The 22,623-nt window shown below is 51.8% G+C and overlaps 1 protein-coding gene across 4 annotated transcripts in view; it reads left to right on the forward strand.

Annotated features, from left to right (window-relative positions):
- The window catches only part of LOC121275851 (plectin-like), a 253,127-nt gene that overhangs the window by 35,726 nt on the left and 194,778 nt on the right, over positions 1–22,623 (forward strand). Inside the window, exon 1 of one of the 4 annotated variants that reach the window (XM_041183573.1) lies at positions 8,379–8,423. The exons of the other annotated variants lie outside the window; for them this stretch is intronic. Coding sequence (XP_041039507.1) covers positions 8,405–8,423 — 19 coding nt within the window. The 5' untranslated portion in view covers positions 8,379–8,404. Of the gene's footprint in view, positions 1–8,378; positions 8,424–22,623 lie in introns of those variants that run through there. 4 annotated transcript variants of the gene reach the window in all.

Raw genomic sequence — 22,623 nt, forward strand, 5'->3', positions numbered from 1 at the left:
ACCCCACACACCCTCACACCCCCACACACCCTCACACACCCCCACACACCCCAAAACACCCCCACACGCTCCCACACACCCTCACACACTCACACCCCACACACCCTCACACACCCCCACACACCCTCACACCCCACACACCCCCACGCACCCCACACACCCCCACACACCCTCACACACCCCACACACCCCCACACACCCTCACACATCCCCACACCCCCACACACCCCAAAACACCCCCACACGCTCCCACACACCCTCACACACTCACACCCCACACACCCTCACACACCCCCACACACCCCACACACCCTCACACACCCTCACACACACTCCACACACCCTCACACACCCTCACAACCCCACACACCCCACACACCCACCCCACACACCCCACACACCCCACACACCCTCACGCACCCCCACACACCCTCACACACCCTCACACACTCCACACACTCCACACACCCCCACACACCCCCACACACCCCACACACCCCCACACACCCCACACACCCCCACACACCCCCACACACCCCCACACACCCCCACACACCCCACACACCCCCCACACACCCCCACACACCCACACACCCTCTCACCCTCACACCCCCACACACTCCCACACACCCCACACACCCCCACACACCCCCTCACACCCTCACGCCCCCACACCCCCACACACCCCCACACACCCCCTCACACACCCTCACACACCCCACACACCCCCACACACCCCCACACACACCCACACACCCCACACACCCCCACACACCCCCACACACCCCCTCACACCCCACACACCCCCACACACCCTCACACCCTCACACACCCTCACACCCCACACACCCCCACACACCCCACACACTCCCACACACTCCCACACACCCTCACACACCCCCACACACCCTCACGCCCCACACACCCCCACACACCCCACACACCCCCACACACCCTCACACACCCCACACACCCCACACACCCCCACACACCCCCACACACCCCCACACACCCTCACACTCCCCCACACACCCCACACACCCTCACACCCTCACACCCTCACACCCCCACACACCCTCACACACCCCCACACACCCCCAAACACCCCACACACCCCACACAACCCCACACACCCTCACACACCTCACACACCCTCACACACCCCCACACACCCCACACACCCCCACACACCCCCTCACACCCCCACACACCTCACACACCCCACACACCCCACACACACCCCCACACACCCTCACACACCCCCACACACCCACACACCCCACACACCCCCACACACCCCCCCACACACCCCACACAGCCCCACACCCCACACACCCTCACACCCTCACACACCCTCACACACCCCCACACACCCCCACACACCCTCACACACCCCACACACCCTCACACACCCTCACACACCCCACACACCCCTACACACCCCCACACACCCTCACACACCCCCACACCCCCACACACCCCCACACACCCCACACAACCCCACACACCCCACACACCCCCACACACCCCACACACCCCACACACCCTCACACACCCCACACACCCTCACACCCCACACACCCCCACACACGCTCACACACGCTCACACACGCTCACACACCCCCACACACCCCCACACACCCCACACACCCCACACACCCCCACACACCCTCACACACCCTCACACACCCCACACACCCCACACACCCACCCCACACACCCCACACACCCACCCCACACACCCTCACACTCCCCCACACACCCCACACACCCTCACACACCCTCACACACCCCACACACCCCACACACCCACCCCACACACCCCACACACCCACCCCACACACCCTCACACTCCCCCACACACCCCACACACCCTCACACTCCCCCACACACCCCACACACCCCACACACCCTCACAAACCCCCACACACCCTCACACACCCCCTCACACCCCCACACACCCCCACACACCCCCACACACCCTCACACACCCCACACACCCCACACACCCCACACACCCCCACGCACCCCACACACCCCCACACACCCTCACACACCCTCACACACCCCACACACCCCACACACCCACCCCACACACCCCACACACCCCACACACCCTCACACACCCCCACACACCCTCACACCCTCACACACCCTCACACACCCCCACACACCCCCACACACCCCACACACCCCCACACACCCCCACACACCCCACACACCCCCACACACCCCCACACACCCACACACCCCCACACACCCTCACACATCCCCACACACCCCACACACCCCCACACACCCCCTCACACCCTCACACCCCCACACACCCCACACACCCCCACACACCCCCTCACACCCTCACACCCCCATACGCCCCCACACCCCCACACACCCCCACACACACCCTCACACACCCTCACACACCCCACACACCCCCACACACCCCCACACACTCCCACACACCCTCACACCCTCACACACCCCCACACACCCCACACACCCCCACACACCCTCACACCCTCACACAACCTCACACCCACACACACCCCACACACTCCCACACACCCTCACACACCCCCACACACCCTCACACCCCACACACCCCCACGCACCCCACACACCCCCACACACCCTCACACACCCCACACAACCCCACACACCCTCACACATCCCCACACACCCTCACACACCCTCACACACCCTCACACACCCCCACACACCCCACTCACCCCCACACACCCCCACACACCCCCACACACCCTCACACTCCCCCACACACCCCACACACCCTCACACCCCCACACACCCTCACACACCCCCACACACCCCCACACACCCCCAAACACCCCCACACGCTCCCACACACCCTCACACACCCCCACACACCCTCACACACCCTCACACACACTTCACACACCCTCACACACCCTCACACCCCCACACACCCCCACACACCCCACACACCCCCACACACCCCCTCACACCCACCCCACACACCCCACACACCCCACACACCCCACACACCCCACACACCCTCACGCACCCCCACACACCCTCACACACTCCACACACTCCACACACCCCCACACACCCCCACACACCCCACACACCCCCACACACCCCACACAACCCCACACAACCCCACACACCCCCACACACCCCCACACACCCCCACACACCCCCCACACACCCCACACACCCCCACACACCCCCTCACACCCTCACACCCCCACACACTCCCACACACCCCACACACCCCCACACACCCCCTCACACCCTCACGCCCCCACACCCCCACACACCCCCACACACACCCTCACACACCCTCACACACCCCACACACCCCCACACACCCCCACACACCCCCACACACCCCCTCACACCCCACACACCCCCACACACCCTCACACCCTCACACACCCTCACACCCCACACACCCCCACACACCCCACACACTCCCACACACCCTCACACACCCCCACACACCCTCACGCCCCACACACATCCCCACACACCCCACACACCCCCACACACCCACTCACACCCCCACACACCCCCCCACACACACCCACACACCCCCTCACACCCCCCACACACCCACACACACCCACACCCCCACACACCCTCACACACCCCCACACACCCTCACACACCCCAACACACCCCCTCACACCCCCACACACCTCACACACCTCACACACCCCACACACCCCACACACACCCCCACACACCCTCACACACCCCCACACACCCACACACCCCACACACCCCCACACACCCCCCCACACACCCCACACACCCCCACACCCCACACACCCTCACACCCTCACACACCCTCACACACCCCCACACACCCCCACACACCCTCACACACCCCACACACCCTCACACACCCTCACACACCCCACACAACCCCACACACCCCACACACCCCTACACACCCCCACACACCCTCACACACCCCCACACCCCCACACACCCCCACACACCCCACACAACCCCACACAACCCCACACACCCCCACACACCCTCACACTCCCCCACACACCCCACACACCCTCACACTCCCCCACACACCCCCACACACCCCCACATGCTCCCACACACCCTCACACACCCTCACACCCCCACACACCCTCACACACCCCCACACACCATCACACCCCACACACCCCCACACACCCCACACACCCCCACACACCCTCACACCCCACACACCCTCACACACCCCCACACACCCCCACACACCCCCACACACCCCCACACAGCCCACACCCCCCCACACCCCCACACACCACCACACACCCCCACACACCCCCACACACCCTCACACACCCCCACACACCCTCACACTCCCCCACACTCCCCCACACACCCCCACACACCCCCACACACCCCCACACACCCCCACACACCCCCACACACACCCCACACACACCCCACACACCCCCACACAACCCCACACACCCCACACACACCCCACACACACCTCACACACCCCCACACACCCCACACACCCCCACACACCCTCACACCCCACACACCCCCACACACCCCCACACACCCCCACCCAACCCCACACACCCCCACACACCCCACACACCCCCACACACCCCCACACACCCTCACACTCCCCCACACACCCCACACACCCCCACACACCCCCACACACCCCACACACCCTCACACCCCCACACACCCTCACACCCCCTCACACCCTCACACACCCCCACACACCCCACACACCCCCACACACCCTCACACTCCCCCACACACCCCACACACCCTCACACACCCCCACACACCCCCACACACCTCCACACACCCCCACACACCCCCACACACCCCCTCACACCCCCACATACCCCCACACACCCCCACACCCCCACACACCCCTACACCCCCACACACCCCCACACACCCTCACACACCCCACACACCCCACACACCCTCACACTCCCCCACACACCCTTACACGCTCCCACACACTCCTCACACTCCCCCACACACCCCCACACGCTCCCACACGCCCTCACACTCCCCCACACACCCCTCACACTCCCCCACACCCCCCCCACATACCCCCACACTCCCACACACCCCCACACACTCCCACACTCCCCCACACGCCCCCACACGCTCCCACACGCCCTCACACTCCCCCACACACGCCCTCACACTCCCCCACACACCCCCTCACACTCCCCCACACACCCCCACACACCCCCACACACCCCCACCTACCCCCACACACCCCCACACACCCCACACACCCTCACACTCCCCCACACACCCCCACCCACCCCCACACGCCCTCACACTCCCCCACACGCTCCCACACACCCTCACGCTCCCACACATCCCCACACACTCTCACACACCCCCACACCCTCACACTCCCCCACACACCCCCACACACCCCCACACACCCTCACACACCCCCACACACCCCCACACACCCTCACACTCCCCACACGCCCCCACACACCCCACGCACCCCCACGCACCCCCACACACCCCCACACACCCTCACACACCCTCACACACCCTCACACCCTCACACACCCCCACATACCCCCTCACACCCCCACACACCCCCACACACCCCACACACCAAAATCAAAATTCTAGCCTTGATTCCCTTACTGATTAAAAATCTGTCTATCTCAGCCTTGAATATATTTAACAACCCAGCCTCTACAGCTCTCTGCGGTAAAGAATTCCACAGATTCACTACCCTCCGAGAGAAGAAATTCCTCCTCATCTCTGTTTTAAATGGGTGCCCCCTTACTCTGAGATTCTGCCCTCTGGTCCTAGACTCTTCCACAAGGGGTAACAACCTCTCAGCATCTACCCTGTCAAGCCCCCAAAAATCTTATATGTTTCAATAAGGTCACCTCTCATTCTTCTAAACTCCAATGAGTATAGGCCCAACCTACTCAACCTCTCCTCATAAGAAAATCCCTCCATATCCAGGATCAACCTAGTGAACCTTCTCTGGACTGCCTCCAACGCCAGTGTATCTTTCCTTAGATAAGGGGACCAAAACTGTTCACAGTATTCTAGGTGTGGTCTAACTAGTGCTTTGTATAGTTTTAGTAAGACTTCCCTATATTTATACTCCATTCCCTTTGTAATAAAGGCCAACATTCCATTTGCCTTCCCTATTACCTGTTGAACTTGTATACTAACTTTGTGATTCATGCACGAGGACCCCCAAATCCCTCTGTGCTGTAGCTTTCTGCAGTCTTTCTCCATTTAAATAATATTCAGCTCCTCTATTCTTCCTGCCAAAGTGCATAACCTCACATTTTCCCACATTATATTCCACCTGCTAAGATTTTTGTTCACTCACTTAACCTGTCTGTATCCCTCTGTAGACTCCTTGTGTCAGCCTCACCACTTGTCTTCCCGCCTATTTTTGTGTCATACACAAACTTGATAGTACATTCACTTCCCTCATCTAAGTCATTAATATATATTGTAAATAATTGTGGCCCCAGCCCTGATCCCGGCTGCACTCCACTAGTTACAGGTTGCCATCCTGAAATGCCCCCCTTATCCCAACTCTCTGTCTTCTATTAGTTAGCTTACCCTCTATCCATGCTAATATATTACCGCAACACCATGGGCTCTTATCTTATTAAGTAGCCTTATGGGTGGTACCTTATTGAACGCCTTTTGGAAATCCAAACATATTACATCTACTGGTTCCCCTTTATCTATCCTACTTGTTACCTCCTCAAAGAATTCTAATAAATGTGTCAGGCATGATTTCCCCTTCATGAAGCCATGCTGACTCTGCTTGATTAGATAATGTATTTCTAAATGCTCTGCTATTATATCCTTTATAACAGATTCTAACGTTTTCCCAATGACAGATGTTAAGCTAACTGGCCTATAGTTACCTGTTTTTGTCTCCCTCCCTTTTTGAATAAGGGTGTTACATTGACAGTTTTCCAATCCTTTGGGACTTTTACAGAATCTAAGGATTCTTGGAAGATTACTACCAGTGCATCCACTATCGCTGTAGCTACTTCCTTTAATATCCCAGGATGTAACCCATCAGGCCCAAGAGAGTTATGGCCTTTAGCCCCATTAGTTTCCCTGGTACTTTTTCCACTAGTGATAGTTATTGTATCTATTTCCTCCCCCACTTTTTCCCCTTGGTTATTTAGTATTTTTGGAATGCTGTTTGTATCTTCTACTGTAAAGACTGATGCAAAGAATTTATTCAACTCCTCTGCCATTTCCTGGTTCCCCATTATTCTTTCCCCAGCCTCATTCTCTAAGAGGCCTATGTTCACTTTGGCCTCTCTCTGCCTTTTTATATATTTAAAGAAGCTCTTACTGCTTATCACTAATCTTTGCCTCATTGTATGTTTTTCTTTCAATTTGATATTGTCCTGAACTTCCTTGGTTAACCATAGTTGCTTTATCCCCTTCCTAGAATCCTCCTTCCTCACTGGGATATATCTTTGTTGAGAATCGTGTGTGTGTGTGGTTTTTGCGTGTGCTTGTGGCATGTGTGTGTTTGCATGTGGTGTCTGCTAGTGTGTAGCGTGTGTGTACCTGTGGTGTATGTGTGTGTGTGTGTGAGAGAATGTATGTGTATGTCATGTATGTGTGTGTCTGTTTGTGTGTGTGTGTATATGCGTGTGTGTGTGTGAGGGTGTGTGTCCGTGTCTGAGAGTGTGTGAGTCTGTGTGTGTGTGCCTATCTGTGTGTGTATGTGTGTCTGTATGTGTATCTGTGTGTGCTTGTCTGTCTGCCTTTGTGTGTGTGTGTCTGTATGTATGTCTGTGTGTGTCTCTGTGTATCCTCGTGTGTATGTGTCTGCGTGTGTGTATGTGCCTGTGTCTGTCTGCCTCTGTGTGTCTGTGTGTGTGTGTGTGTGTCTGTATGTCTGTGTGTGTGTCTGTATGTGTGTCCTCGTGTGTGTGTGTGTCTGTGAGAGTGTGTGTGTCTGTGACAGTGTGTGTGTGTGTGTGTGTGTGCCTGTGTCTGTCTGCCTCTGTGTGTGTGTGTGTGGTGCACCTGGGTTGAGTTGACAGTTCGCGGAGGTGGGGTATAAGGGCTCACTGGTTAGCCACAGGCAGTGTGAAGTTGTGTTCTGGTTCTGTTATGGGTGTGGTGATGCGGCCTCTGTTTTGTTGATTCACATCCAGCTGGTTAAGAAAATAAAACTGCAACTTGATCCTAGAGTGGATTGAGCAGTCAGGAAACGAAGGAACTGTAAACGGAGAGCTAGTCACTCGGAATTCAGAGAGACAGCGAGACAACGGCAGGGTCGGTACCAGTCACACGGGAAGGGCACCCCTTGACCATGTGGGGTGAGGAGGTGCTCGAGCAGTCACTGTGGTGCAGCTATAGTCGTGAGCGTGACATTAACCATTACCTGTTGATGCAGATGTGTTGTGTGGGTGGGTATCATTGATCTTTGTTGCTACGCTCACTGCCCTGGTCTCAGCTCCAGTTATTCCTGTTAACCCCGTGTTATTCTGCTCACTGCCTGGGTCTCAGCTCTTGTTAAATCTCTGTCAGACAGGAGTTGGAATTCTGTCTGCTCCAATCCAATGTTGTCCTACCCTGGTCCAGGGAATGGTTAACCCTATGACACCTGAAACTTGTGCATGGCGTTATGGACACAGTTAACTCTTTGGAGATGAATGCTGTGCTTTTCAGAGATTGTGAGTCTGTTCTCAATAACTGAGCGCAATGAGATTTTAACAGTGATCTTAACCATAGAGATATTACAGCACAGGGAGAGCTCATTTAGCCCATTGAATCCATGTTAACCAGCAGTCTCTCACCATTTCACTAATGGTGCAGAGCGAGGGGCATCGTCAGTGAGACAGGGGCATCGTCAGTGAGACTGAGGGACATCGTCAGTGAGACAGAGGCATCGTCAGTGAGACTGAGGGGCATCGTCAGTGAGACTGAGGGACTTCGTCAGTGAGACGGGCATCGTCAGTGAGACTGAGGGACATCGTCAGTGAGACTGAGGGACTTCGTCAGTGAGACAGGGGCATCGTCAGTGAGACTGAGGCGCATCGTCAGTGAGACTGAGGCGCATCGTCAGTGAGACTGAGGCGCATCGTCAGTGAGACTGAGGGACTTCGTCAGTGAGACAGGGGCATCGTCAGTGAGACTGAGGCGCATCGTCAGTGAGACTGAGGCGCATCGTCAGTGAGACTGAGGGGCATCGTCAGTGAGACTGAGGGGCATCGTCAGTGAGACTGAGGGGCATCGTCAGTGAGACGGGCATCGTCAGTGAGACTGAGGGACGTAGTCAGAGAGACTGAGGGACGTAGTCAGTGAGACTGAGGGGCATCGTCAGTGAGACGGGCATCGTCAGTGAGACTGAGGGACATAGTCAGTGAGACTGAGGGACATAGTCAGTGAGACTGAGGGACTTCGTCAGTGAGACAGGGGCATCGTCAGTGAGACTGAGGGGCATCGTCAGTGAGACTGAGGGACGTAGTCAGAGAGACTGAGGGACATAGTCAGTGAGACTGAGGGACATAGTCAGTGAGACTGAGGGGCATCGTCAGTGAGACGGGCATCGTCAGTGAGACTGAGGGACATAGTCAGTGAGACTGAGGGACATAGTCAGTGAGACTGAGGGACATAGTCAGTGAGACTGAGGGACATCGTTAGTGAGACTGAGGGACTTCATTCCCCTTTCCATTGCTTCCTTTAACTCTGCACCCGCCAGTTTTGTTGCTGTAGTTGAATAAAATTTTCCTGGCTAGAAGTTGGCACAATTGTCCAGTTTGGAGGTCAAAGGCCAATGTGAACACCAGGGGCAGATGTCAAGGGTCAGTTCCATCCGCTTGTTCCAGGAAAAAGCCATCACAGAAATGATGGGTGAATGGTCTCTTTCTTGTCAGATTGTCGGTTTGTGTGCTACAGACTTTCGGTGCTGCCTGTAAATCTCTTCTCAGAGTTTGACTAAACTTAAACCATGTGTGAGATGGAGATTAACTGGCATCAAACTTATTTACAGTTAAGGTTAGACTGTAAAAAATAGTTAGAAATAATTGGCAGGAGTCGTTTTAATGTTAAACAGATGGAGGAATCAGTAGCTGGTTTAATGGATGATTTCACAGTGAACATTTTACTGTGCAGAAACCAGACATCAACACGAGACCCGTAAACACGAAACAGACCCGTAAACCCGAAATAGTCCCATAACCCCGGAACAGATCCGTAAACCCGGAACAGTCCCATAACCCCGGAACAGATCCGTAAACCCGGAACAGTCCCATAAACCCGGAACAGTGCGTAACCCCGAAACAGACCGGTAACCCCCGTAACTCCGAAACAGATGCGTAACCCCCATAACCCCGGAACAGACGCGTAACCCCATAGCCCCGAAACAGACGCGTAACTCCGAAACAGACGCGTAACCCCGTAACCCCGAAACAGACGCGTAACCCCGTAGCCCCGACACAGACCCGTAAACCCAAAACAGTTCCATAACCCCGGAACAATCCGTAACCCCGAAACAGACCCATAACCCCCGTAACCCCGAAACAGACGCGTAACCCCGAAACAGACCTGTAACCCCGAAACAGACCCATAATCCCGAAACAGACGCGTAACCCCTGTAACCCTGAAACAGACCCATAACCCGTAATCCCGTAACAGACCCGTAATCCTGAAACAGACCCGTAACCCCGTAACAGACCCGTAACCCCGTAACAGACCCGTAACCGAGTAACAGACCCGTAATCCTGAAACAGACCCGTAACCCCGAAATAGTTCGTAACCCCAAAACAGACCCGTAACTCCTGTAACACCGAAACAGACCCGTAACTCCTGTAACACCGAAACAGACCCGTAACCCCCTTAACCTCGTAACAGACCCGTAACCTCAAAACAGACCCGTAATCCCGAAACATTCTGTAACCCCAAAACAGACCCGTAACCCGAAATAGTTCGTAATCCCGAAACAGACCTGTAACCCTGTAACCCCGAAACAGACCCATAATCCCGAAATATTCCGCAATTCTGAAACAGACCCGTAACCCCGAAACAGTCTGTAACCCCGTAACAGATCCGTAATCCTGAAACAGATGCGTAACCCCTGTAACCCTGAAACAGAGCCGTAACCGAGTAACAGACCCGTAACCGAGTAACAGACCCGTAATCCTGAAACAGACCCGTAATCCTGAAACAGACCCGTAACCCCGAAATAGTTCGTAACCCCAAAACAGACCCGTAACTCCTGTAACACCGAAACAGACCCGTAACTCCTGTAACACCGAAACAGACCCGTAACCCCCTTAACCTCGTAACAGACCCGTAACCCCAAAACAGACCCGTAATCCTGAAACAGTCCCGTAAACCCGAAACAGTCTGTAACCCCGAAACAGACCCGTAACCCCGAAACAGACCCGTAACCCCGAAACAGACCCGTAACCCCGAAACAGACCCGTAATCCCGAAACAGATCCGTAATCCTGAAAAAGTCCGTAACCCCGAAACAGATCCATAACCCCGAAACAGACCCGTAACTCCCATAACCCCAAAACAGTCCCGTAACCTCCGTAACCGCGAAACAGACCCGTAACATTCTGTAACCCCGAAACCCCCGTAACCCCGAAACAGACCCGTAATCCCAAAACAGACCCGTAACCCTGAACCAGTCCATAACCCCATAACAGACCCGTAACCCTGAAACAGACCATAACCCCGAAACACCCCGTAACCCCGAAACAGACCCGTAACCCCGAAACAGACCCGTAACCCTGAACCAGTCCATAACCCCATAACAGACCCGTAACCCTGAAACAGACCATAACCCCGAAACACCCCGTAACCCCGAAACAGACCCGTAACCCTGAAACAGACCTGTAACCCCCGTAACCCCAAAACAGACCTGTAACCCCGAAACAGACCCGTAACCCCGTAACCCTGAAACAGACCCGTAACCCCAAAACAGACCCGCGACCCCGAAACAGACCTGTAACCCCCATAACCCCAAAGCAGACCTATAACCCCGAAACAGACCCGTAACCCCGTAACCCTGAAACAGACCCGTAATCCCGAAACAGACCTGCGACCCCGAAACAGACCCGCGACCCCGAAACAGACCCGCGACCCCGAAACAGACCCGCGACCCCGAAACAGACCCGCGACCCCGAAACAGACCCGCAACCCCGAAACAGACCCGTAAGCCCATAACAGACCCGTAACCCCGAAACAGACCCGTAATCTTGAAACAGTCCGTAACCCCGAAACAGATGTGTAACCCCTGTAACCCTGAAACAGAACCGTAACCCCGAAACAGACTGTAACCCTGAAACAGACCCGTAACCCCGAACCAGGACCGTAACCCCAAAACAGACCGTAACACCGAAACAGTTCATAACCCCGAAACAGACCCGTAACCCCGAAACAGACCCGTAACTCCTGTAACCGGGAAACAGACCCGTAACCCCGAAACAGACCCATAACCCGTAACCCCGTAACAGACCCGTAATCCTGAAACAGATGCGTAACCCCTGTAACCCTGAAACAGACCCGTAACCCCGTAACAGACCCGTAACCCTGTAACAGACCCGTAACCGAGTAACAGACCCGTAATCCTGAAACAGACCCGTAATCCTGAAACAGACCCGTAACCCCGAAATAGTTCGTAACCCCAGAACAGACCCGTAACTCCTGTAACACCGAAACAGACCCGTAACCTCCTTAACCTCGTAACAGACCTGTAACCCCAAAACAGACCCGTAATCCCGAAACATTCTGTAACCCCAAAACAGACCCATAACCCGAAATAGTTCGTAACCCCGAAACAGTCCATAACCCTGAAACAGTCTGTAACCCCGAAACAGACCCTTAACCCCGAAACAGTCCATAATCCCGAAACAGAGCCGTAACCCCGAAACAGTCCATAATCCCGAAACAGAGCCGTAACCCCGACACAGAGCCGTAACCCCGACACAGAGCCGTAACCCCGACACAGAGCCGTAACCCCGAAACAGTTCGTAACCCCGAAACAGTCCATAACCCTGAAACAGTCTGTAACCCCGAAACAGAGCCGTAACCCCGAAACAGTTCGTAACCCCGAAACAGTCCATAACCCTGAAACAGTCTGTAACCCCGAAACAGACCCTTAACCCCGAAACAGTCCATAATCCCGAAACAGAGCCGTAGCCCCGAAACAGACCCGTAACCCCGAAACAGTCCATAATCCCGAAACAGACCCGTAACCCCGAAACAGACCCATAACCCCAAAACAGTCCTGTAACCCCGAAACTGCCCATGATCCTGAAACAGACGCGTAACCCCGAAACAGACCCGTAACCAGCTGTTTCTTAGAATTCTTTAACAGGATGTGGGTATCACTTGCAAGGCCAGTGTTTGTTGCCCATTCCTAATTGCCCTTGAACTGAGTGGTTTTGTGACGCAATTTCAGGGAGCAGTTAAAACTCTACCACATTGCTGTGAGTCTGGAGTCACATGTAGGCCAGACCAGGTAAGGACGGCAGATTTCCTTCCCTAAAGGTTATTAGTGAACCATATGGGTTTTTACAACAATCGATGATAGTTTCATGGTCACCATTACTGAGATTAGTTTTATATTCCAGATTTTATTAACTGAATTTAAATTCCATCAGCTGCCGTGGTGGGATTTAAACCCATTTCCCCAGAACATTAGCCTGGGCCTGTGGATTACTAGTGCAGTGACAATTTGGTAACTGCGAGAGATACGCTCGGTGATTTGGTAACTCTGGGAAACTCGGTGATTTGGTAACTGTGACACTTTTGGTGATCTGGTCATTGTGGGAGACTGCCTGGTGATTTTGGTAACTATGAGAGATTCTCTCAATGATTTGATAACATTGGGAGATTCGGTGATTTGGTATCTGTGAGAGACTCTCTCTGTGATGGTAACTGAGAGAGAATCTCTTGGTAATTTGGTAACTGTGAGACCCAGTGATTTGGTAACTGTGACAGACTGTCTCGGTGATTTGGTTACTGTGAGGGACTCTCTCGGTGATTTGGTTACTGTGAGGGACTCTCTCGGTGATTTGGTAACTGTGAGGGACTGTCTCAGTGATTTGGTAACTGTGAGGGATCTCTCGGTGATTTGGTAACTGTGACAGACTGTCTCGGTGATTTGGTTACTGTGAGGGACTCTCTCGGTGATTTGGTAACTGTGGGGGACTCTCGGTGATTTGGTAACTGTGAGGGACTCTCGATTTGGTAACTGTGAGGGACTCTCTGTGATTTGGTAACTGTGGGGGACTCTCGGTGATTTGGTAACTGTGAGGGACTCTCTCAGTGATTTGGTAACTGTGAGGGACTCTCTCGGTGATTTGGTAACTGTGAGGGACTCTCTCAGTGATTTGGTAACTGTGAGAGATTCTCTCGGTGATTTGGTTACTGTGAGGGACTCTCTCTGTGATTTGGTAACTGTGAGGGACTCTCTCAGTGATTTGGTAACTGTGAGAGATTCTCTCGGTGATTTGGTTACTGTGAGGGACTCTCTCTGTGATTTGGTAACTGTGAGGGACTCTCTCAGTGATTTGATAACTGTGAGGGACTCTCTCGGTGATTTGGTAACTGTGAGGGACTCTCTCTGTGATTTGGTAACTGTGAGGGACTCTCTCGGTGATTTGGTAACTGTGAGAGATTCTCTCGATTTGTTAACTATGGGAGACTCTCGGTGATTTGGTTACTGTGAGGGACTCTCTCAGTGATTTGGTAACTGTGACAGACTGTCTCGGTGATTTGGTTACTGTGAGGGACTCTCTCTGTGATTTGGTAACTGTGAGGGACTCTCTCGGTGATTTGGTAACTGTGAGAGATTCTCTCGATTTGTTAACTATGGGAGACTCTCGGTGATTTGGTTACTGTGAGGGACTCTCTCTGTGATTTGGTAACTGTGAGGGACTCTCTCGGTGATTTGGTAACTGTGAGGGACTCTCTCGGTGATTTGGTAACTGTGAGAGATTCTCTCGATTTGTTAACTATGGGAGACTCTCGGTGATTTGGTTACTGTGAGGGACTCTCTCAGTGATTTGGTAACTGTGACAGACTGTCTCGGTGATTTGGTTACTGTGAGGGACTCTCTCGGTGATTTGGTAACTGTGGGGGACTCTCGGTGATTTGGTAACTGTGAGGGACTCTCGATTTGGTAACTGTGAGGGACTCTCTGTGATTTGGTAACTGTGGGGGACTCTCGGTGATTTGGTAACTGTGAGGGACTCTCTCAGTGATTTGGTAACTGTGAGGGACTCTCTCGGTGATTTGGTAACTGTGAGGGACTCTCTCAGTGATTTGGTAACTGTGAGAGATTCTCTCGGTGATTAGGTAACTGTGAGGGACTCTCTGTGATTTGGTAACTGTGAGGGACTCTCTCAGTGATTTGGTAACTGTGAGAGATTCTCTCGGTGATTTGGTTACTGTGAGGGACTCTCTCTGTGATTTGGTAACTGTGAGGGACTCTCTCAGTGATTTGGTAACTGTGAGGGACTCTCTCAGTGATTTGATAACTGTGAGGGACTCTCTCGGTGATTTGGTAACTGTGAGGGACTCTCTCTGTGATTTGGTAACTGTGAGGGACTCTCTCGGTGATTTGGTAACTGTGAGAGATTCTCTCGATTTGTTAACTATGGGAGACTCTCGGTGATTTGGTTACTGTGAGGGACTCTCTCAGTGATTTGGTAACTGTGACAGACTGTCTCGGTGATTTGGTTACTGTGAGGGACTCTCTCTGTGATTTGGTAACTGTGAGGGACTCTCTCGGTGATTTGGTAACTGTGAGAGATTCTCTCGATTTGTTAACTATGGGAGACTCTCGGTGATTTGGTTACTGTGAGGGACTCTCTCTGTGATTTGGTAACTGTGAGGGACTCTCTCGGTGATTTGGTAACTGTGAGAGATTCTCTCGATTTGTTAACTATGGGAGACTCTCGGTGATTTGGTTACTGTGAGGGACTCTCTCAGTGATTTGGTAACTGTGACAGACTGTCTCGGTGATTTGGTTACTGTGAGGGACTCTCTCGGTGATTTGGTAACTGTGGGGGACTCTCGGTGATTTGGTAACTGTGACAGACTGTCTCGGTGATTTGGTTACTGTGAGGGACTCTCTCGGTGATTTGGTAACTGTGAGGGACTCTCGGTGATTTGGTAACTGTGAGGGACTCTCTCAGTGATTTGGTAACTGTGAGGGACTCTCTCAGTGATTTGGTAACTGTGAGAGATTCTCTCGGTGATTTGGTAACTGTGAGAGATTCTCTCGATTTGTTAACTATGGGAGACTCTCGGTGATTTGGTTACTGTGAGGGACTCTCTCAGTGATTTGGTAACTGTGACAGACTGTCTCGGTGATTTGGTAACTGTGAGGGACTCTCGGTGATTTGGTAACTGTGACAGACTGTCTCGGTGATTTGGTAACTGTGAGGGACTCTCGGTGATTTGGTAACTGTGAGGGACTCTCGGTGATTTGGTAACTGTGACAGACTGTCTCGGTGATTTGGTAACTGTGAGGGACTCTCTCGGTGATTTGGTAACTGTGGGGGACTCTCGGTGATTTGGTAACTGTGACAGACTGTCTCGGTGATTTGGTAACTGTGAGGGACTCTCTCAGTGATTTGGTAACTGTGAGGGACTCTCTCAGTGATTTGGTAACTGTGAGGGACTCTCTCAGTGATTTGGTAACTGTGAGGGACTCTCTCAGTGATTTGATAACTGTGAGGGACTCTCTCAGTGATTTGGTAACTGTGAGGGACTCTCTCAGTGATTTGGTAACTGTGAGGGACTCTCTCAGTGATTTGGTAACTGTGAGGGACTCTCTCAGTGATTTGATAACTGTGAGGGACTCTCTGTGATTTGGTAACTGTGAGGGACTCTCTCAGTGATTTGGTAACTGTGAGGGACTCTCTCAGTGATTTGGTAACTGTGAGAGATTCTCTCGGTGATTAGGTAACTGTGAGGGACTCTCTCTGTGATTTGGTAACTGTGAGGGACTCTCTCAGTGATTTGGTTACTGTGAGGGACTCTCTCAGTGATTTGGTTACTGTGAGGGACTCTCTCAGTGATTTGGTTACTGTGAGGGACTCTCTCAGTGATTTGGTAACTGTGAGGGACTCTCTCGGTGATTTGGTAACTGTGAGGGACTCTCTCAGTGATTTGGTAACTGTGAGAGATTCTCTCGGTGATTAGGTAACTGTGAGGGACTCTCTGTGATTTGGTAACTGTGAGGGACTCTCTCAGTGATTTGGTAACTGTGAGGGACTCTCTCAGTGATTTGGTAACTGTGAGAGATTCTCTCGATTTGTTAACTATGGGAGACTCTCGGTGATTTGGTTACTGTGAGGGACTCTCTCAGTGATTTGGGAACTGTGAGGGACTCTCTCAGTGATTTGGTAACTGTGAGAGATTCTCTCGGTGATTTGATAACTGTGAGGGACTCTCTCGGTGATTTGGTAACTGTGAGAGATTCTCTCGATTTGTTAACTATGGGAGACTCTCGGTGATTTGGTTACTGTGAGGGACTCTCTCAGTGATTTGGGAACTGTGAGGGACTCTCTCAGTGATTTGGTAACTGTGAGGGACTCTCTGTGATTTGGTAACTGTGAGGGACTCTCTCGGTGATTTGGTAACTGTGGGGGACTCTCGGTGATTTGGTAACTGTGACAGACTGTCTCGGTGATTTGGTTACTGTGAGGGACTCTCTCAGTGATTTGGTAACTGTGAGGGACTCTCTCGGTGATTTGGTAACTGTGAGGGACTCTCTCAGTGATTTGGTAACTGTGAGGGACTCTCAGTGATTTGGTAACTGTGAGGGACTCTCAGTGATTTGGTAACTGTGAGGGACTCTCTGTGATTTGGTAACTGTGAGGGACTCTCTCAGTGATTTGGTAACTGTGAGGGACTCTCGGTGATTTGGTAACTGTGAGGGACTCTCTCAGTGATTTGGTAACTGTGAGGGACTCTCTCAGTGATTTGGTAACTGTGAGGGACTCTCTGTGATTTGGTAACTGTGAGGGACTCTCTGTGATTTGGTAACTGTGAGGGACTCTCTCAGTGATTTGGTAACTGTGAGGGACTCTCTCAGTGATTTGATAACTGTGAGGGACTCTCTCGGTGATTTGGTAACTGTGAGAGATTCTCTCGATTTGTTAACTATGGGAGACTCTCGGTGATTTGGTTACTGTGAGGGACTCTCTCAGTGATTTGGTAACTGTGAGGGACTCTCTCGGTGATTTGGTTACTGTGAGGGACTCTCTCGGTGATTTGGTAACTGTGAGGGACTCTCTCGATTTGTTAACTATGGGAGACTCTCGGTGATTTGGTTACTGTGAGGGACTCTCTCAGTGATTTGGGAACTGTGAGGGACTCTCTCAGTGATTTGGTAACTGTGAGAGATTCTCTCGGTGATTTGGTAACTGTGAGAGATTCTCTCGATTTGTTAACTATGGGAGACTCTCGGTGATTTGGTAACTGTGAGAGAGTCTCTCGATTTGTTAACTGTGGGGGACTCTCGGTGATTTGGTAACTTGAGGGACTCTCGGTGATTTGGTAACTGTGTGAGACCCAGTGATTTGGTAACTGTGAGGGACTCTCTCAGTGATTTGGTAACTGTGAGGGACTCTCTCGGTGATTTGGTAACTGTGAGGGACTCTCTCGGTGATTTGGTAACTGAGGGACTTTCTCGGTGATTTGGTAACTGTGAGGGACTCTCTCGGTGATTTGTTAACTGTGAGGGACTCTCGGTGATTTGGTAACTGTGTGGGACTCTCTCGGTGATTTGGTAACTGTGAGGGACTCTCGATTTGTTAACTGTGGGAGACTCTCAGTGATTTGGTAACTGTGAGGGACTCTCTCAGTGATTTGGTAACTGTGAGGGACTCTCTCGGTGATTTGGTAACTGTGAGGGACTCTCTCGGTGATTTGGTAACTGTGAGGGACTCTCTCGGTGATTTGGTAACTGTGAGGGACTCTCTCGGTGATTTGGTAACTGAGGGACTTTCTCGGTGATTTGGTAACTGTGAGGGACTCTCTCGGTGATTTGTTAACTGTGAGGGACTCTCTCGGTGATTTGGTAACTGTGAGGGACTCTCTCGGTGATTTGGTAACTGTGAGGGACTCTCGATTTGTTAACTGTGGGAGACTCAGTGATTTGGTAACTGTGAGGGACTCTTGGTGATTTGGTAACTGTGAGGGACTCTCTCAGTGATTTGGTAACTGTGAGGGACTCTCTCGGTGATTTGGTAACTGTGAGGGACTCTCTCGGTGATTTGGTAACTGAGGGACTTTCTCGGTGATTTGGTAACTGTGTGGGACTCTCTCGGTGATTTGGTAACAGTGAGGGACTCTCGATTTGTTAACTGTGGGAGACTCTCAGTGATTTGGTAACTGTGAGGGACTCTCGGTGATTTGGTAACTGTGAGGGACTCTCGGTGATTTGGTAACTGTGAGGGAGTCTTGTTGAGTTGATCATTGTGGGAGACTTTGCCTGGTAATTTTGGTAATGGTGAGAGACTCAGTGATTTGGTAACATTGGGAGACTTGGTGATTTAGTAACTGTGTGAGACTTAGTGTTTTGGTAACTCTAGGAGACTCGGTGACTTTGATAACTGTTGGAGGCTCTGCCCAGTGATTTGGTAATTGGGAGAGTCTCTTGGTGATTTTGGTACATTGCTCTTCTCTCCACCCTCGGTGCTGGTATGTTAAATGTTCAATGCTGTGATCTATATTTGGATTAAGCAATGTAAAATGGTGGATGATTTCTGACGATTAGGGAAAGCAGAGATTTAGTGAGTTCCTCAGTTATTTCTGCCTCTGGATCCTGGCTGATAAAATCTGGGCATTGTCAGTCCAGTAATGGAGTTTCCGGTGATCAGTGAATCAGTGCTGTTTGAACCTTCCCTCCCCCACCAAGGAGTGGTCAGGAGGAACCAGAGCAGCTTTCACTGGACTCAGGGCTTTTCCATGTCTCCAGGGTGTGGCAGTCCACATTCCTGACACACTGTTTTATGGTGAGGAATTTCATAATCTACTGAATCATTTTCTGAACAAAAACACTGTTTACAACCCAGGCACTGAAAGATTGCACTTCCCTCAATCTGATCTACTGCATTCGTTGCTCCCAATGCGGTTTCCTCTACATTGGAGAGACCAAACACAGACTGGGTGACTGCTTTGCAGAACACCTTCGGTCTGTCCGCAAGCATGACCCAGACCTCCCTGTCGCTTGCCATTTCAACACTCCACCCTGTTTTCATGCCCACATGTCCGTCCTTGGCCTGCTGCATTGTTCCAGTGAAGCTCAACACAAACTGGAGGTACAGCACCTCATCTTCCGACTAGGCACTTTACAGCCTTCCGGACTGAATATTGAATTCAACAATTTTAGATCATGAACTCTCTCCTCCATCCCCACCCCCTTTCCGATCCCCCTTTTTTTCCAATAATTTATATAGATTTTTCTTTTCCCACCTATTTCCATTATTTTTAAATGTATTTCCATCCATTGTTTTATCTCTACCTTTTAGCCTATTTCGATCCCGTCCCCCCACCCCACCCCCATTAGGGCTATCTGTACCTTGCTTGTCCTGCTTTCTTCCCTTAATTAGCACATTACTTAGCTAATATCACCACCGTCAACACCTCTTTGACCTTTTGTCTATGACATCTTTGGCAATCTCTTCTTTGCCTCCACCTATCACTGGCCCTCTATCCAGCTCCACTTGTCCCACCTCGCTCAACCAGTTTATATTTCACCTCATTTCTATATTTCTTAGTTCTGTTGAAGAGTCATACGGACTCGAAAAATTAACTGTGTTCCTCTCCGCAGATGCTGCCAGACTTGATGAGTTTTTCCAGGTATTTTTGTTTTTGTTACTGAAAGATTAAAACTCCTTACACAGACACACAGTAAAGGAAATACCCCAAACTCCGTGGGGTCTATTAACCCAAGCTCCCCAGGGGGTAACAGCCTAAACTGATGGGAGAAATAGCCCAGGCAGTAACAGTCTTACTGATGCAGTTATTCACCCCAGCAGCTAGGGAGCTCCCTCCAGCCACTCAAACTTCTTACTAACCTGTCAGTCAGAAATGCGAATGCTCAGCTCCCAGGATGTAGTGTTCCACAGGAGATACTGGCGAGCGAAACTGGGGTGGAGGGGGGCTGTTGTTGAGCCAGGAAGTAGTCAGGAGGATAGGGGGGGACCAGGAGCAGGAGTCAGAGGGTTGGAGGGGTTAAAGGACTTGCGGTGATCAGGAAGCCTAAGGTGGAGACCATCACGGCATTAAACAGAAAGCTGATTAAATATTTGAGGCAGCGAAGAATGGAGAGATTAATTTAGGATTGATACAGGACAATGGGGAGAGAGTGGGGCAGCGGGATTAGTTTGGGATTGATACAGGGCTATGGGGAGAGAGTGGGGCAGTGGGATTAGTTTGGGATTGATACAGGGCTATGGGGAGAGTGGAGCAGTGGGATTAGTTTGGGATTGATACTGGGCCATGGGGAGAGAGTGAGACAGTGGGATTAGTTTGGGGATTGATACATACATAAGAGCAAGTAGCAGGATTAGGCCATTTGGCTCCACCATTTAGTAAGATCATGGCTGATCTGATAGTAACCCCAAATCTGCATCCCACCTACCACCCAAAAACCTATCACTCCCTTGCTTACCAAGAATCTATCCACCTCTGCCTTAAAAATATTCGAAGACTCTGCTTCCACTGTCTTTTCAGGAAGAGATTTCCAAAGACTCACGATCCTCAGGGAGAAAAATTCATCTCATCTCTGTCTTAGATGAGCGACCCCTTATTTTTAAACAGTGACCCTTAGTTCTAGATTCTCCCACAAGAGGAAACATCCTCTTTACATCCACCCTGTCAAGACCTCTCAGGATCTTACATGCTGCATTCAATCTCTTCATCCAAGTCATTTATATAAATTGTAAACAGTTAAGGCCCCAGCGCTAATCCTTGTGGCACACCATTTGTTACCTGAAAAAGACCCAGTTATGCCTACTCTCTGCTTCCTGTTAGCCAGCCAATCTTCTATCCATGCCGATACCTTAAACTCTACACCATGAGCTTTTATTTTTTGCAATAACCTCTGATGTGGCACTTTATCAGATGCCTTCTGGAAATCTAAGTACAGTACATCCACTGGTTCCCCTTCCTTTATCCACAGCACATGTTACTTCCGCAAAGAACTCCAATAAGTTGGTTAAACACAGTTTCCCTTTCACAAAACCATGTTAACTCTGCCTGATTGCCTTGAATTTTTCTAATTGCCCTGCTATAACATCTTTAGTAATAGTTTCTAATATTTTCCCTATAACAGATGTTAAGCTAATTGCACTGTAGTTTCCCGCTTCCTGTCTCCCTCCCTTTTTGAATAATGGAGTTACATTTGCTATCTTCAAATCTAATGGGATCTTGCCTGAATCCAGGGAGTTTTGGAAAATTAAAACCAATGCATCAACTATCTCATTAGACGCTTCTTTTAAGACCCGAGGATGAAGTCAATCAGGACCCAGGCTTTTGTCAGCCCACAGCTCCAACAATTTACTCAGTACCACTTCTCTGGTGATTGTAATCTTCCTGAGTTCCTCCCCCACTTCCATTTCCTGGTTTATAG

This window comes from Carcharodon carcharias, chromosome 3, assembly GCF_017639515.1.
Source record: "Carcharodon carcharias isolate sCarCar2 chromosome 3, sCarCar2.pri, whole genome shotgun sequence".
In the NCBI taxonomy this organism is placed as follows: Eukaryota; Metazoa; Chordata; class Chondrichthyes; order Lamniformes; family Lamnidae; genus Carcharodon; species Carcharodon carcharias.